This window comes from Pagrus pagrus (genome assembly GCF_965226575.1).
Source record: "Pagrus pagrus genome assembly, chromosome: 21".
In the NCBI taxonomy this organism is placed as follows: Eukaryota; Metazoa; Chordata; class Actinopteri; order Spariformes; family Sparidae; genus Pagrus; species Pagrus pagrus.
In genome coordinates this window covers 13,803,018-13,818,082 of record NC_140208.1, presented here as the reverse complement: position 1 = coordinate 13,818,082, position 15,065 = coordinate 13,803,018, and the positions used below count along the sequence as shown (strand labels likewise).

At 39.3% G+C, this 15,065-nt stretch overlaps 2 protein-coding genes across 2 annotated transcripts in view; both read right to left on the bottom strand.

Moving 5' to 3' along the window:
• Window positions 1–2,067, bottom strand: part of mmp25b (matrix metallopeptidase 25b) — an 11,670-nt gene extending 9,603 nt beyond the window's left edge. The window contains exons 1-3 of the mRNA XM_084341781.1: window positions 2,005–2,067; window positions 1,818–1,913; window positions 38–237 (exon numbers count right to left, since the gene is read on the bottom strand). Coding sequence (XP_084197907.1) covers window positions 38–237; window positions 1,818–1,901 — 284 coding nt within the window. The 5' untranslated portion in view covers window positions 1,902–1,913; window positions 2,005–2,067. The remainder of the gene's footprint in view (window positions 1–37; window positions 238–1,817; window positions 1,914–2,004) is intronic.
• Window positions 2,068–7,323: 5,256 nt separating this feature from the next.
• On the bottom strand, window positions 7,324–13,319 carry pax10 (paired box 10; the record flags this gene model as incomplete). The annotated part of the gene is made up of 7 exons (XM_084342153.1): window positions 7,324–7,424; window positions 7,541–7,673; window positions 9,809–9,882; window positions 10,509–10,665; window positions 10,775–10,857; window positions 12,861–13,055; window positions 13,214–13,319. 7 exons carry the CDS (start codon window positions 13,317–13,319, stop codon window positions 7,324–7,326), a joined length of 849 nt encoding a protein of 282 aa, XP_084198279.1.
• Window positions 13,320–15,065: the final 1,746 nt, after the last annotated feature.

Here is a 15,065-nt window from a genome sequence, read left to right as displayed (position 1 = left end):
GTGTGTAATCAAGAGCAGATTACAGGAAGTTTGAGACCTCATGTGGCCCCCGGGCTTGTGAAATCTAAGATACTCAGAATATATTTTGAGTTCTTGGTTGTTACCGAGCACGCCGGTCTCCTGGACGCCACCGAATCTCTGCATGACACGAATGGCTTTCTCAATCCCATCTTTGGTCTGCAGTTTACTCGTGCGTGGGTCAGCAGGGGGAAGGTAGCCATACCTGCTCAACCAATCCTGCACAGAAGACAAGGAAACCACAGTAAATTTGATAATCTGTGCAACAACAACACGCTCCAAACATCTGTGAACCAACAATATCAACCCAGTCTTCAGGATAATAAGCTGGCAGTTAACGTTTCTGCAAATCACTGATACAATCACACTTGTACATGTCACACACTACTAAACATATTGACATTTCAAAAACTGAGGCTTTGGGATGTAGGACGGGTCAGCCGCCATCCGACAGCGTCAGTGTTTGACGAGTTGGGATTGAGACTCATAGAAAACTCAACCTTTCTTACAAAAAACACCTTTAACTGAAATCCAACTCTTACATGAGTCGACTCAAAGATTCTGGGCAAACGCTGACATCATGGAGGCCATTCAATCCACAGCTCCACCACTATTATAAATCAGACCCAGCATGCGCCCTCATAATGCAGTGTGTCAGCCTTTTTTTCTCTCATTAATATTATATGAGCCTGTCCTTGTTGAGTGAGTTGCTTTATGGGATAAAGACAATGTTGAATTGACAATTCGCATACCAGACGCTCTAATCAGAATAACTGAATGGAGGATGAACTGCAAGTGAAATAAGGTCATAACCTCAGCTCGGTATTGTTCCTGTTGATGTATATCTCTGTCAAAAGGAAGAACGGTTTCATAGAAGAGATTTTGAAACCTGCTAGTCCTCCACCTTCTGTTGTGGTTGCAGAGAGGAAAAGGTGTTGTCTCGCACATTAACAGTTAACAGTCTTTCAGAGGGTTTTGAACCTGCACCTCAGTCCTTAAGAAAAAAAATATTTTTGCTTTTTTTTTAATAACGCTTATGGTAGAAGAAGTGAAACTTGACTATTTCCCAGAGAAGCAACACATCGACATACTTTCTTGTGAAGTTTTCTTGTGAAATTGAGCAGCATTGATTTTTTGGGGAAGTGTGTGTGAGCAAACTGGAAATGAAAATCTTTCCAAATTGCGTTTTGTGATTTGAAATATTTGGTCATGACCGAAAATTGCACTCAACTTATTGAAATACCTTGAATATAGCACGCTGCAAAAAAAACAGAACAACCACTTTGAGGGTCGTCATTTTCCCTCATAAAACTGACCTTTTCTCAATAAATAATTGTCTGAATGCGCAAAACAAATATGGATTTGATGCCTTTTCTTTTGATTTTTATTGACCTCATGAGTCATCTGAACATGGCCTGGTGTGCATCAGACTCTTTGTCATATGTTATGCGGCCAATAAGACTTCCTGCTCATATAAATCAGAGAAAAGTCTGTGAGAAAGGTAATTTTCCTTAAAGAATAAATCACTCTCACTCGGTGTGTTTATATTTGTTCTTAAATTGACATGGCTGGCATTCAAAACGCCTAAAGTCACATATATAACCAACAAAGCGATCCTCCACTTGGTCACATCTAAGAGTGAGAAAGTGCATTTCTTCTTAAAGAAAAATCAGATAATCATAATGTGATTTAAAGACAACACTCAGTCACACATTACATTATTAATCAATAATGAAAGGACGATGAGACACTTTTCAGAGTTGTAGTAAAATGACATTATTCCTCTGTTCAACACTCACCACTGCTCTGCTGTACTGGCCGGACTGTGCAGATGTGCCTCCCGATAGGGTCCAGAGCATCAACACCAGAAGACCCAACTCCATCTCAAACAATCACTGCAACAGAAGCGACCGTTATCATCACAACACTTTCACATCTGGAGCAAACACAGACGCTTCTCGCTGCAGCATCTCAAACAAAGCTCACCGTTGTTTCTCCTGTGAAGCTTCAGTTCTTCTGGGACTAGGCGGTGCTGATCGATAAGTCAACAGTCTGTCTCTCCCCCCAGTATCAGTGAAGACAGCCGCTCATTGACTTCCTTTTTATTCGCCCGTAATGCGCGCGACACACAGCTGGTGAGAGCGTGCACCGCTGATCTCTTTATTAAATCAAACACTAAACCAACTTCCTAATATGCTCCCATAAGAAAAAAGGTTTGTTATGGAGGGTTTCAACAGCTAAAACTAAATTAAATAACGGTATAATGACATGCCTAAATACATGAGTGAATACATAAGTTTATAACAAAACGCTCAAATAAGTAAATTATTATTTAACTTAATGCTTTTTAATGTATAAATACTCAATGTATTTGAGTATTCATTTATTTAACTATAAGTTTACCATCTATTAATGACGTTTATTATAAAGTTTTACCACAAAACATCTGCTATTATAATGTTACGTCATTAATAAAAGCTTATTACAATGATTGGCTCTTATCCAGAAGGTAAGGGGTCCAACTATGCATTAGATGGATCTCCTTGAATTAAAGAGCTAAAAGACAAAGCAGGTGCCATGTTAGATTGATTCCAGCATGGCCGAGTTTACATGTTTAGAGGACCAGGGGCAAACATTTGTTCTTGGGCCCCCCTGGCCCCCAGGTTCCCATTAATGCACTCACAGCACTCTGTAGATGAAACATTTACCATTATTTTATTTCAAAATAAAGCGTGCTGAATGATTCAAATGTTAATAATATTTCAAATGATCTCAGTTTGGTTAGGTTACCAAAAAACTACTTAGGTTAGGGTTGTGTTTTTTTGTATGTACATTCAGTTACTTTCGTTACGTAATTACACAGTAGTTATGATTTTCAACAACAATGATTTTACCAGTATTATTCAAGACAACTTGGTTAAAATACATTTGAGGGAAATTGACGGCGCTCCAACAAGCTGGAGTGCACCGGCATCTCACATCCCATCTTAGAGTCCCATTATGTTTGTGGGTCATTCTCTCTGCAAACCATCACTGGTATTATATTTCGCTGTCTCTCCTCCCCCCTCTTCCTCCTCTCCAGTCTTTAATTTCTGTCCATACTCCAGGGAACTAAGTGAGTCATGCCATTAGCACAAATGCTGCCCTGCTAATGGGTGGTCAGTTTCCTTCATGTCCACTTCATGTCGCTGCACCAGTGAAAAACAACGGTTGATTATGATGATGAACGTCCATTAATGCTGTTGCTCCTTTGAAGGCATAGGAATACTTCAAGTAATTTATTGTGCATAAAAATCACACTGAAGCCTTTATTGGCAGTGAAATCCTTGTTCTAATACGAACAAGTGTTGGGTAATTTCACCCCTCCAGACTGACCCTCATATACAGCTGCATCAACTGCTTTTTGGCCACCTGGGGGCAGCAGAAACATGCTGTAGACAAAACATTGACATATTTTAACCCTTTTAATGCAAAGAATGTGATTTATTTCCCTAGGGGTTGATCAATCAAAACAATGAAACAAACGCAAGAGTTCGTGGATGTCGATCATGGGAGGTGTTGTCTTCATTGTTTAACAGCCACCATTGCCGACGAATCCTCGGGTCAGGGGGATCCAGATTACCCCCTCCTGGGAACAACACAGAGTTGTCCCTCAACAGTCAAAATCTTTGTAAACATATAATTTTAAATTATATATGAAAATGCATTGAAATACTTGAGCGAAATATAGACTCAAAACATTATCATTTTTATTATCTGTAACCGCTTGGGTCCCCCCTTCACGTGGCTCACAGTGGTGTGGTCCACTCTAGCAACCTGCCCTCCCACACACATTAGTGCTTGGGTATGAGTGTCTCTGGGAGTGTGTTTGTGGTTGTGGCTGACTCCATTAAGTAACTACTTTGCAAAAGTTTACTTAAAATGAAAGATGTGTCTGACATTTTTATTTACATCTACCTCTCAATAGAACAAAACACATTTACAATAAAACCACACTGCGTTCTGTTCGATCTACTACCACACGGTTGAACCTTGTGCGTCAACGTAGCCACAGTTTTAATTGATAAATGGGGCTGGCGAGAGCAGTGACAGTCCAACCAAATAGTCATTTTGCGGGCCAGAAAGTAATCATTTGATCCATTGTTAATATAAAAATATTGATTATAGCAGCTTTAACTGCTGCCAACTGTAGCTGCCGTAGCTAGTTAGCTCAATTAGCAGAGCAGCTACTGATTTGGACTTAGAGCCCGGGGACTACGGACGTTTTAGTGTTAACACCGCAAGCACAAAAGCTTTGGACAGGGATGGGATAGGGCTAGCTGCTTAGCATGCTAACTTCAGTAGATATTTCTGCAACACAAATACAACGACATCGTAATGTCCAACTTGCTATTTATTCACATCCGGTTGATAAATCTAGCTGATTTTTTGAATGTTTTAAACTAAAATCTTTACATATTGCCCCTTTAAATCAACCAAATCCTATCTAATTCTATTTTGTGTTGATTAGCCACACTTCAGTTACAATGTTGATGATTATGTTTTAAGGGTTTAAAAATAATCAGATCAATTAAATTAATATTTTTCAGATCTTATTGAATTTGCCCAAAAATGTAATTATTAATAATAATTTTAATCATTTTCACCAAAGTTGGTGAGTCATACGGCCATTATCAACCTTTTTTTTCCCACTTTGAACGGACACGGACAGTCAGGAAAATGTGACCTTAAATCAGAAATAAAGACCTGCAAGTTGATATTCATTACACACATTTTTATTTTCATTAAAGGGATCCAAGGCCTTCACAAAAGGGTTGACTCTTGGTAGCTATACAGTACTAACACAACACACAACAACAACAGAAACAACACAGAGGACTTATGTGAACGAGTGAAAAGACAAATAAATAAGAGCTGATGTTTCATATGAGTTTAAACTGAGATGCATCAACAAAAACAATATAGTCAGAGGAAAGTGAGCAGAGGTGAAAACTCTGCAAAGTACAGTAACGTTTTTGTACAATACTCGATTTATTTCTGCAAGTAGCTGATTGTCTGTAGCGCCTCGTTTTGGTCATGCACAGTTGATAATGTCGTAGCTATTGCATGGACAGTGTTGCAAAAGAAATTCACAGTTTCTCCATTTTTATCTCCTCTACTTCCAGCTTTGATTGTCAGTCTCGCAAGCAAGTGTTTGCATGTGATAGCTGAAGACAGCCTCAACGATTGTCACTGGCTGATTGATATGTTTTATTAGTGATGTGCAAAAAATCTCCAGCCAATCCAAGTATGTATCACTTCTAATCGTGTCATGGACTTGCTTCTCTTTTTTTGATTGATTTGATTTAAGATGCATTATTTTTGTATATAAAACCAAAAGAAAGTTGCTTAACTCTGGTTTTTGGCAAAAATCTGCGACACCTGTAAATCTGTAATATTTTCATGTTTTGCCTTGTATCAGACAATATCCGATACCAATACTGAGATGGTGCAATCTTAATTTAAAGAGAAATTTGTGATTTTGAGTCCACACCGTGCTACATTCTTCCCTCCAATAATATCTGACAATATTCCACAGTTATCTTCATCATACACAGATGTCTGTACAAAAATATGCAGTATCAGTCTTAGTGTAACGTTGCTGGCAGGGTAGGTAGGATTTCATTTTTTTATGGTACATTTTTAAGTTTTAGTAAAAGTGATTGCCATAAGCGAGTCTAAAATCTTCACAGTAGCCTCAGACAGCGTAAGGGAACAAGCTCGCTATCACAATATCATTGAGCTGCTCAAGTAACAAGAAACTGTGGTCACACTTCACAATACAGACATCTGCTGGCATTTCCTTAGTACCACTGAATCGCTTACTAGAGTCATAATTATAACTCTTCCATTAGTTCAGCATGTATAAGCAAAACATTTTTTCACTTTTCATATTCTTCCAGGCTACATTTGAAGCTGTTTTTTTAAGTTATTTAAAAAATAAATTAATTTGGGAGTAAATTTCAGTTTATGGGCTAAAAACCTCATAGAAACCTCAGATCAACTTTCTGAATTGTCTATAATTCAAACCTCTTCTGCCACCTCAATGAATAACATATGTTAAAACATGTGTTAATGAATAATCTAAAGTCAAAAGTCCGGCTTTTCATTGCTTTTAGGTAGAGCCTACCGACATATCGCCTTATATGAGAGGACATGAAAACTTTTTGTTTTAGAGAGATTATCATGCAGCAAAAGATGCTTGGGATCATTTAAATCGATTCAATTTCTCAGTGAAGTTTATTGTTTCAGGTCAGTGTTGTCATTTTAGACACTTACATTTATTGGTAAACCGTAAAATATCCTCCCTTCGTTACATATCTTAAGTGTTTTATAAGTATATATCACGATATCAGAATTTTTAACTCCGGATTGAGATTTCTGTTTCCCTGTTTTTTGTTTGTTTACCTCCACCAACAAGGTTGTTTTCACCCTTGTCTGTTTGTTTGTTGGTTTGTCAGCAAGATTACACAAAAACTACTGAACGGATTTCCACGAAACTTGGATGGAGGATTTTTTTTCTCACTTCCAACAATGTTGCAAGATGCCGACATTTTCCTTAATCTCTCAGGGAATAATTCATGGATCTGGATGAAAAAAAAGTAGGTGTATTTCGATGGCTGTTATCTACTGTATGAGTGAGAACAATTTGATGCGGATCCAAATAAAAATCTGGATCTAGCGGATTCAAATATGTTTTCTTTTATATTGGATATGGCTTGAATTAAAGTGGACTGTGGGGCCTTGGTGGAGGTATGCTCTCCACTGCGTGCCATTCAAGGTTTTTGTGTGCGTTTTGTTTTTGGATCATCAACCTAAGTAAGTAAAGGCCAAAATGTTCAACACAATAATAATAAATAATCATACTGTCACTAGCTGCGCCCAAAGACAGTGTAACCTAAACCCTGAATGAAACCTGATCCGAATCCTGACTCTATTTTAATCCTACACTCACTTCAAATTGATCTCATTCATAATCCTCAACAAAGCCCTAAAATTAACACACTATCCAATAAAAACAACCTCATAGTACTAAGCAAATACCAGTCTGACCAGAGTACTGTCAAGTGCAACCAAAGCTGCTCTTGGCTGAATTTGTAAACATTTAATGCATTTCGGGATGCAACTCATCCAGGCCCCCTTTATAGCTCAGTCCTGTGCTTCCTTAAAACCTGTGTCCCCCCATTTTCTTGACACTTTTTTGTTACATGCCCCTATTTTCCCCTCCATCTTTTCTGTTGCCGGTCGGCAGCGATTGTCTGTTGTTCACTGTAATCTGGCCCAGTACTGACCCAGGTTGTGACTCATGCCCTGCTGATCAGTTCCTGGAACCTGGACCGGCACTGAAACACCAGGCGATATGAGCCCTGAGCGGAAGAGAGGGAGAGAAAAACCAGAGACAGTTAGTCTGTGGAGCTTCTTCTAGCCTGCATTTCAGCAAGCAGTTAGCGATCACAGACATAAAGTGAGTAAGAACAGTCACCGGTGTTGGAGTTGGCTGAGGACGGAGTCTGCAGATGTGGTGAGGAGTACGCCGATGAGTCAAAGCTGCGCGGGGCAGAGGGTGACGGAGGCAACATGCAGGAGTAGGAGGAGGCCGACTGGGGAGGAATAGACTGAGAGAGGAGGAAAGATTTGAGTAAGATTCACATTGAAACAACATAAATGACTATATTGTAGAAGAAAACGCCCTTTTCAGTATATATGGTCCTTGAACTACACCACGTGATGTAAAGGCAGCATGGTTTCAGTTTAACCACATGGTGGTGCTAATGCAGTGTTGTATGGTAGAAATAAAGCACAGCAGGAACAGCTCTCATTCTTTGGATTGTGCGATTGAGAATTTTGCTTTTCACAGACACCTGAAAGACTACCAGTGGGAATCCAAATACAGAATACAGGGCTACTATAACGAGACACAAGAAGAAAACTGACTACTCTAAAATGTATCTGTAATTCAATTGAATGCATAGATAATATTATAATTTATACATATTTTTTGTTAAAAAAGTTACAATTTGCAGTTCTTTTTTCGGGCCGTCAATAAATGCACACTTTGATATTTGGTAATTAAACACAATTACTTAAATGCCACATGATTATTATTATTATACCGTATGTTAGCGTATCTATTTATATTTTGGTATTCAGAGGCAATTGGTTAGTTATGCTCTTATAAGAAAAGTATAGCTAACGTTGTGTATGTTTGAAAATTAATAAATATATAAATGACTGGATATTCTTTTATATTTTTAAAATATTTCAAAATGTATGTTAAACATTATTTAAACTAGGTGGTTGTTTTCTCTTCTGTCTGGGCCCCCTAGTGTCAATAAGGCCCTAGGCATGCACCTACAATGCCTGGATTCTGCACAGCCCACAACGCAAAGTGTAATATGGCTCACAAGATGTTTCAAGTAAAAAAAAAAAAAACATTCTCATATAAATACTGTTTATACTGTTTAGGTAAAACTGCTCTTTAAACATGTACTAATAATTAAGATCATAAAACCATTTTGCATCTTATCAATACATCACAATAGGTGTTTTGCTTTCAGCACCACTGTGAAGATTCAGTTTTGGCACTCAGGTCTGGATACCACTGGTCTGATGTATTGGTATTGAGGTGTGTGCATGACATTTCATAGAAGAAGAAGAAGAGAGTTTTGTACAGTTCTTAACACTCAAGTTTAACAAGAAAACAAAATAATGTGTCTGTTTTTTTACGCTGCTGTTGAGGCTGGGACTATAATTTTGTACAATTAAAAGCACTGTGGACAATAAGCAGTGTGTGTTTGTCCCTAACAAAGTGCCCACAGGAAAAATATAATTAAGTCTAGTTCCCCAAGCTTTTATAAATCCATATAAGTAAAGCAGCTTTGTAACTGCTGCTTCCCACCCTCTAGTTTTAAAATTAATTTCAGTTCTGGTGAGGCTCAAACAAAATGGCCAGGCCTGCTGACAGTGTTTTGTTTAATAACGTGATGAAGACTGTGGTTAGTCGTCACAAAAACAAATGTGTATCTCCGGTTGCTTGCACTGGGTGCTCCATGCAAACAGTCTTGAAGACTGTTAGTCCAGTTCAGGCTTACATTATTTTCTCTACAGCCATTTCATAACTCTAATGACTCAAACAATGAGTTGCTGTATATATTATAATCATGTTTCATGTACATAAAATACTTTGATGTGCATGTAAAATATAATATTATTAAGGAGTTAAATCTAATCAGAATCAAGATTTGAGGGATCATTTTCAACATTTTTAAACAAAATCAAACTTAAAATCTTTGTATTATTAAAAAAATGTCCAGATCTTCATTCTTGTTCCATTTTTTATTATCTCTAATTTTCATTTTTTTTAATATTGTTGTTGGTGTTATTAATAAATAGTAATGACTGGAAATGTATCAGAATTGTTAATTCAAAATTGACCTGAACAACAGCAATAATAATAGTTCTAGTTTAGTTTTAAGTAATTAATTGTTTTATGATTATGATGAATTTATTAATCATTATAAGAAGCAGCAGTCCTAGCAGCAGTATTAATATTTGCAGTAGTATTTATTTCTTTATTTCTTTACTTCCATTATTGTATGTTTTATACCCTTGACGTTGAGTTAAGGAGTTAATAAACAGGTTCTGCTCTGAGATGGTGACCTGCTTTGGTAAAGTTTGGAAGGTGCTGATGAATGATGAATGATGAATGATGATGATGATGATGATGATGGTGATGATGAAGATGTCCAACCTGGACTCCAGATGAGAAAACTGACAGGGAGCTGTAGCTGGGCAGGGACGACTCAGCCTGACTCAACATGGACCCTGGAGAGAGACACGCAGAGCGAGATGGTAAGCACACACACACACACACACATCGCTGTGGAGATGTTGTAATATAGATGCGCTCTAATGGAGAAACTCTAATGGTTTGGCTGCCTGCGAAATGTCAAGCAGAGGGGAGCTCTGACGTTTATAATTATGAACTAGTTATATATTTCTGTCACCAAATATATAAATCATACAGAGCTTCAAGTATCATTCGTGCTGTTTGAATGAGCCAATCCGCACATGTTATCAACGAGCGTAAGTTAAAGGGGCACTATGTAGTTTTGGAGAAGAAATCCAAACTCAGAATTTTAATATTTACAATATTAATTAGATCGAAATATAAATTAGAAATATTTATTTTTTCTGTAACTGAATAAACAAGCTGTTCTCAGAGGAAAATAAGGTCCCCAGAACACTGTTTGAAGCTAGAACGGTGGCAGGGTCCGCCAAATATACACAAAGTAAAACAGTATGAAATTGTGTTGTCCTTTAAGGTCAGTTTGTTTATTCAGACATGAAAAGGAAGAGAGTTTGTTTATTTAGTTTGTCTAAATTAATAAGTTAATGAAGATCTTTCCATTGTGCACCTTTAAACAATCGTCCTTCGGTGTGGTGTTTACCTGAACTGCTGCCGTGCTGCTGATGATAGACGGACGTATTGAAGGAAGTGGTCAGGGGGGCTTGGCTCTGTGAACAGGAAGTCACGCCCCCTGACCTCCTTTGATTGCGCAGCTTCTCCTCCCTCCTCCACTTGGCTCTTCGGTTTGAGAACCACACCTGTCAATCAAAGTGGTCTTTTCATGATGTCGGTGTATATTACAAGACAATTCGACATGTTGTTACAGGTTGAGCATCAGGGTTATACAAATAAAATGGGTTCAAGTACCTGTATCCTGGCCTCTGGTAGATCAATCTTGTTTGCCAATCTCTCCCTCGCAAAGACATCTGGGTAATGTGTCCTTTCAAACTCTGTGGAAGACATTAACTAATGTCAAACACGCAGTGTGAGTCGTAATCGAGGATGACAGGACGACTGGAGAGCAGCTCGTCTGATAACCCTCGCCGCGCGATGTTAACATGTTTTGCACTTGCATCTGTCTTTTCATGTGAAAGGAAAAAAAATCGAGCTTCACGAAGATCGAAATGAAAACAAGTCATAATCATAATTATCCGATAATTTCAACAGATATAAACCCACATATCGGGTGCTAAAGATCGGCATCGCTAATTATCTTGCCATGGGATATACAAATCCAGAAAGCTGAGATGTATTCTTACAACCATATTTGAAATATTTATCTGTTGCACTTTGTATAAATTATTTATCATTATGGAACATGCAGAAAGTTCAAATGAAAGGATTCAAGTTGAGACGCTGCCTGAGCACTCAGGCTGACTGAAACTAAACTGAAGAAGGAAATCCTCATAGGTTTTTTATTTTGTGGTCATTTATTCTCTAAATTCTAACCGATCAGTGGAAGCATGATGAATTTATGGTTAATAAAACGTTTCGTTAAGTTCTTTCATTATCAACAAATGAAAAAATGCTTTATTAACCATTTATTAAGCAACTGTTTATTGTAAAGTTGCAACTGATTTTTGTAAATTGTTAATAAATACTGCGTAGTTAATCTATAAACATTACTTGGATGGCCATTACAAAGTTGCGACTGATGTTTATAAACCTTAACAATCGCTTAATGATTCACAGTGCAATGACCATTAACTAACGTTTAATTAATTATACATTTAATATTTAGTATTGATGGATATTTTAAAGTGTACCTTAATGATCAGTATGACTATTCAGTGTCCTGACTCACAGCATATAACAGACAGAGAGTAACTTGAGGTAACTTCATTCCAGCTGTGGTTTAAACAACAGTGTCTGTGTTTGTGTCACTGAGACATTCTGCATCAGAGTATCATTTCTCATTGTGGCAGTTAATTTATAGTTGACAAACTGCTGACATTTTTGTTGTTGACAAGTCGAAACGAGAATATGCCTCACCCACTAACTGACAGTCTGAGTCATCCTAATGAACTCTGAAGTTTCAGGTCTCGTAATGGAGATGTCATTATAGATGTTACTGTCTGCGCTTATGTTAGTTTGGCAAATGTCAAGAGGGGAAAACAAAGGAAATAAATCAGTTAAACTTTTGTTTAAGACAGACTTGAGAGGCAGAAGGATGAGTCATTATGTTTTTTGTTTTTTTTAAATTGATGAAAATATAATATACAACACATCACCAACTGAAGTTCACACTGGTGACACTGGTTAATAAATCCATATTGCACAAAGAAAACAACGCTGGCTCTCTGAATTAAGTCTGTCTCACAAATTGTTATAATTGGCTTGGTTATAATTGGCGTCTGTGTCAACACATGATTGTTATTGTGCCTTGGCCGCGCACTGAGGTCAGTGTACCTCATTAATGTCATTTGCACAGAGTGACCACACTGATACATTTCCACTCGGCTGCACAGTGGACATTGCGTCCTTATTTAGCTCAAGGGCCCGCTGCAGCCATATCCAGTCAAGGGTGGCTTTCTGATCCCTCTCAGCGGATATCAGGGCTACGAGGGCCACATCTCGCTGCATAATACAGCCACAGTAATGATGCATTATCAAGACTGCTGCCAGAGGCTTTTTGGAGCAGATAAGGAATATTTGCAGAGTTTTTTGGATTCTGGATAATTTGCATCTGGAAGTGATCACGGGTGGCACTGTTTGCTCTTTCTTGCAGTGACAGATAAAAATCCTGTCTTTAAATCAAAAGTCAGGCACAAAATCAACCTGATTTTTTTGTGCATGTTTGCAATTTTCTAATATTTAAGTCCTTTGCTGTAAAGGTGTTGGCAGGGGAAAAAAACAGCAGGATAAGCTGCGTCATGACACACTCTGGTCTGGCTCAAGGAGGGCAGCGATTGGCTGAAAAGCAGAGCGCTGTGCGTGCTTGCAATGGCCTGACCTTTCTCCAGAGCCTCGATCTGCTCCTGCGTGAAGCTGGTCCTGTTCCTCTGCAGCTTCCTCTTGAGCTGCAGCCTCAGCTGAGACTCCTCGCCCTCGTCCCTCTCCACGGGGACTCCTCCCCCTCGGCCCGTCCCTCCTCCCCCTGCCTCTCCCCCCATGCTGCCCTCGGTGTCCAGCAGACAGCCCTCAGACACTGGAAGGGAGGAAGGTGACAAAAGAGATGTGGAAGTGTCAAGAGAATTTCTAGCATTTTCAGAATAATGTGAGATACATGCTTTGAGCCAACAGGAAGTTGGCGAGACAGCCAGGAGGGCCACATTTAACTGACATGTGTTGAGAAGTTCCCCTCACCTGTGCTGTGTTGCGTCTGAACGCCGGTGGGGTCATGGTACCAGTTATTAGGCCCGCTCCAGTTTGAGCCGCTCTGCAGGTTCAGCATGGTTAACTTCTCATACATACTACGAGTGTCCGAACCACCATGAAGAGAAAATAAAAACAGTCCTGTCCTGCGCGTGTCCGCCCCTGTTTACCGTCACCTTTGGCTCCTCTCTCTCCCTCCTTCGATCCTCCAATCCTTCCTCCTCCTGAGGGCTGGGAGGAAGGGGGGCAGAAGAGAAGAAGAAGAAGGAGGGGTTCATATCGCATGAGTTCACACATGGTCGGCATTGTGGTGAATTAGCCTCATGATGACAGACAGAAATGGAGTTAGTTACATGCCTGCTGTCGTAACGTGTGTGTGTTATACATTGGTATGCTAGTATACCATGGGGAGCTAAGGTACATTAGAACCCACTCTGAAAGCTACGACATTTATTATGCTACTTGCTTTTAGCTCTATCCCTGCTGATGAGCCCGAGCATGCAAGCGCACACACGTATGCATGAAAAGACAAACTGGCATCGCACACACACAAAATCTCTCAGAAAACATTGGAACAAAACCCGTATTTAACTTTCACTATGTGACTACGCTGTCAGAGTACTACCATAAATATCATTACCTGCATGTGTCCAAGTTAAAGAGGAATTTAGGCTGTTATCTTCTTCTTCTATCTGATCTAACTCTCCCGTTTTTGGGGGAAATTTCCTCTTTGGAGAGTCAGAAAGGAATGCAAAGGTATGTCAATACTCAGGCAAATCTCACAAACTACTGCAGCAGCACGATGTCAAAGGTCAAACTTCTTTCATTCGGACAAAGCAGCCCCGGGACGACAATTAACTCGCACCATTTTCTGTTAAATTAAAGAAATTATTAACTTGTCGTCGACCCCGAAGCCACGACCAAAGTCCGTTTTAAAGCTCTCGGCACGCACACACGAAAAACACGAGAAAGACTAGATTTTTTAGCAAACTTACCAAGTGTCCAGGTAAAATGATGCGGGGGTCCTGTGTGTTACTTTCCTCCTCTGTGGACCTTTATTCCCCTGTTCCCCCTGCGTCCCTTGTTCTCCAGCTTTGTTGATAACACTGTGTGTGTGTGTATGTGTGTGTGTGTAAAGGAGAGAGTAGGAGAGAGATGGAGAGAGTTAGACAGGGTGAGAGAGAGTGAAAGAGGGAGAGGGGGGGCTCTGGAGAGAAATGCGTCTGCGGGCACTCTTGTCCTCCAAGCGATGGAGAGAGAGAGAGAGAGAGAGAGAGAGAGAGGGAGAGAGAGAGAGGGAGAGAGAGAGAGAGAGAGAGGGTGAGAGGGAGAGAGAGAGAGAGAGAGGGAGCCACCGAGGGGTGACAAAGTGAGTCAACATCAGTGTCAAGTTTGAACTTAATGCCAGCGAGAGGAGGAGGGGAGGCCGAGAGAGTAGAGCATAAAGCACAGATAATGGAGAGATAGTAGATGATAAATAGATGATGGAATTCAATTTTAACCATAAATTGCACATAAATATTGAGCGTGATTGGCAGTCAAGCGTGTCAGTTTTTTACACAAACCAGACGACCGCCATCAGCAGATCAAACTCAACGAAAACGTGAATAACACGGAATTCTTTACAACTGCTGTTGTCTGAATTAAAACAGATGTTCAATGTTTAAAAAGCAAATCAGGAGTCACCTTCCAAAAATAGTATTTTTAGGATACGACGCATAACATATGTCTAATGTTTGACGTGTGTAAAGCTATGATATCTAATGTGCGGTTTCAAATGTATTTGTGTGGACTGTAATGTTTAATGTATGTTTTTTACATGATAGTATGCTCTGTGCTTTAG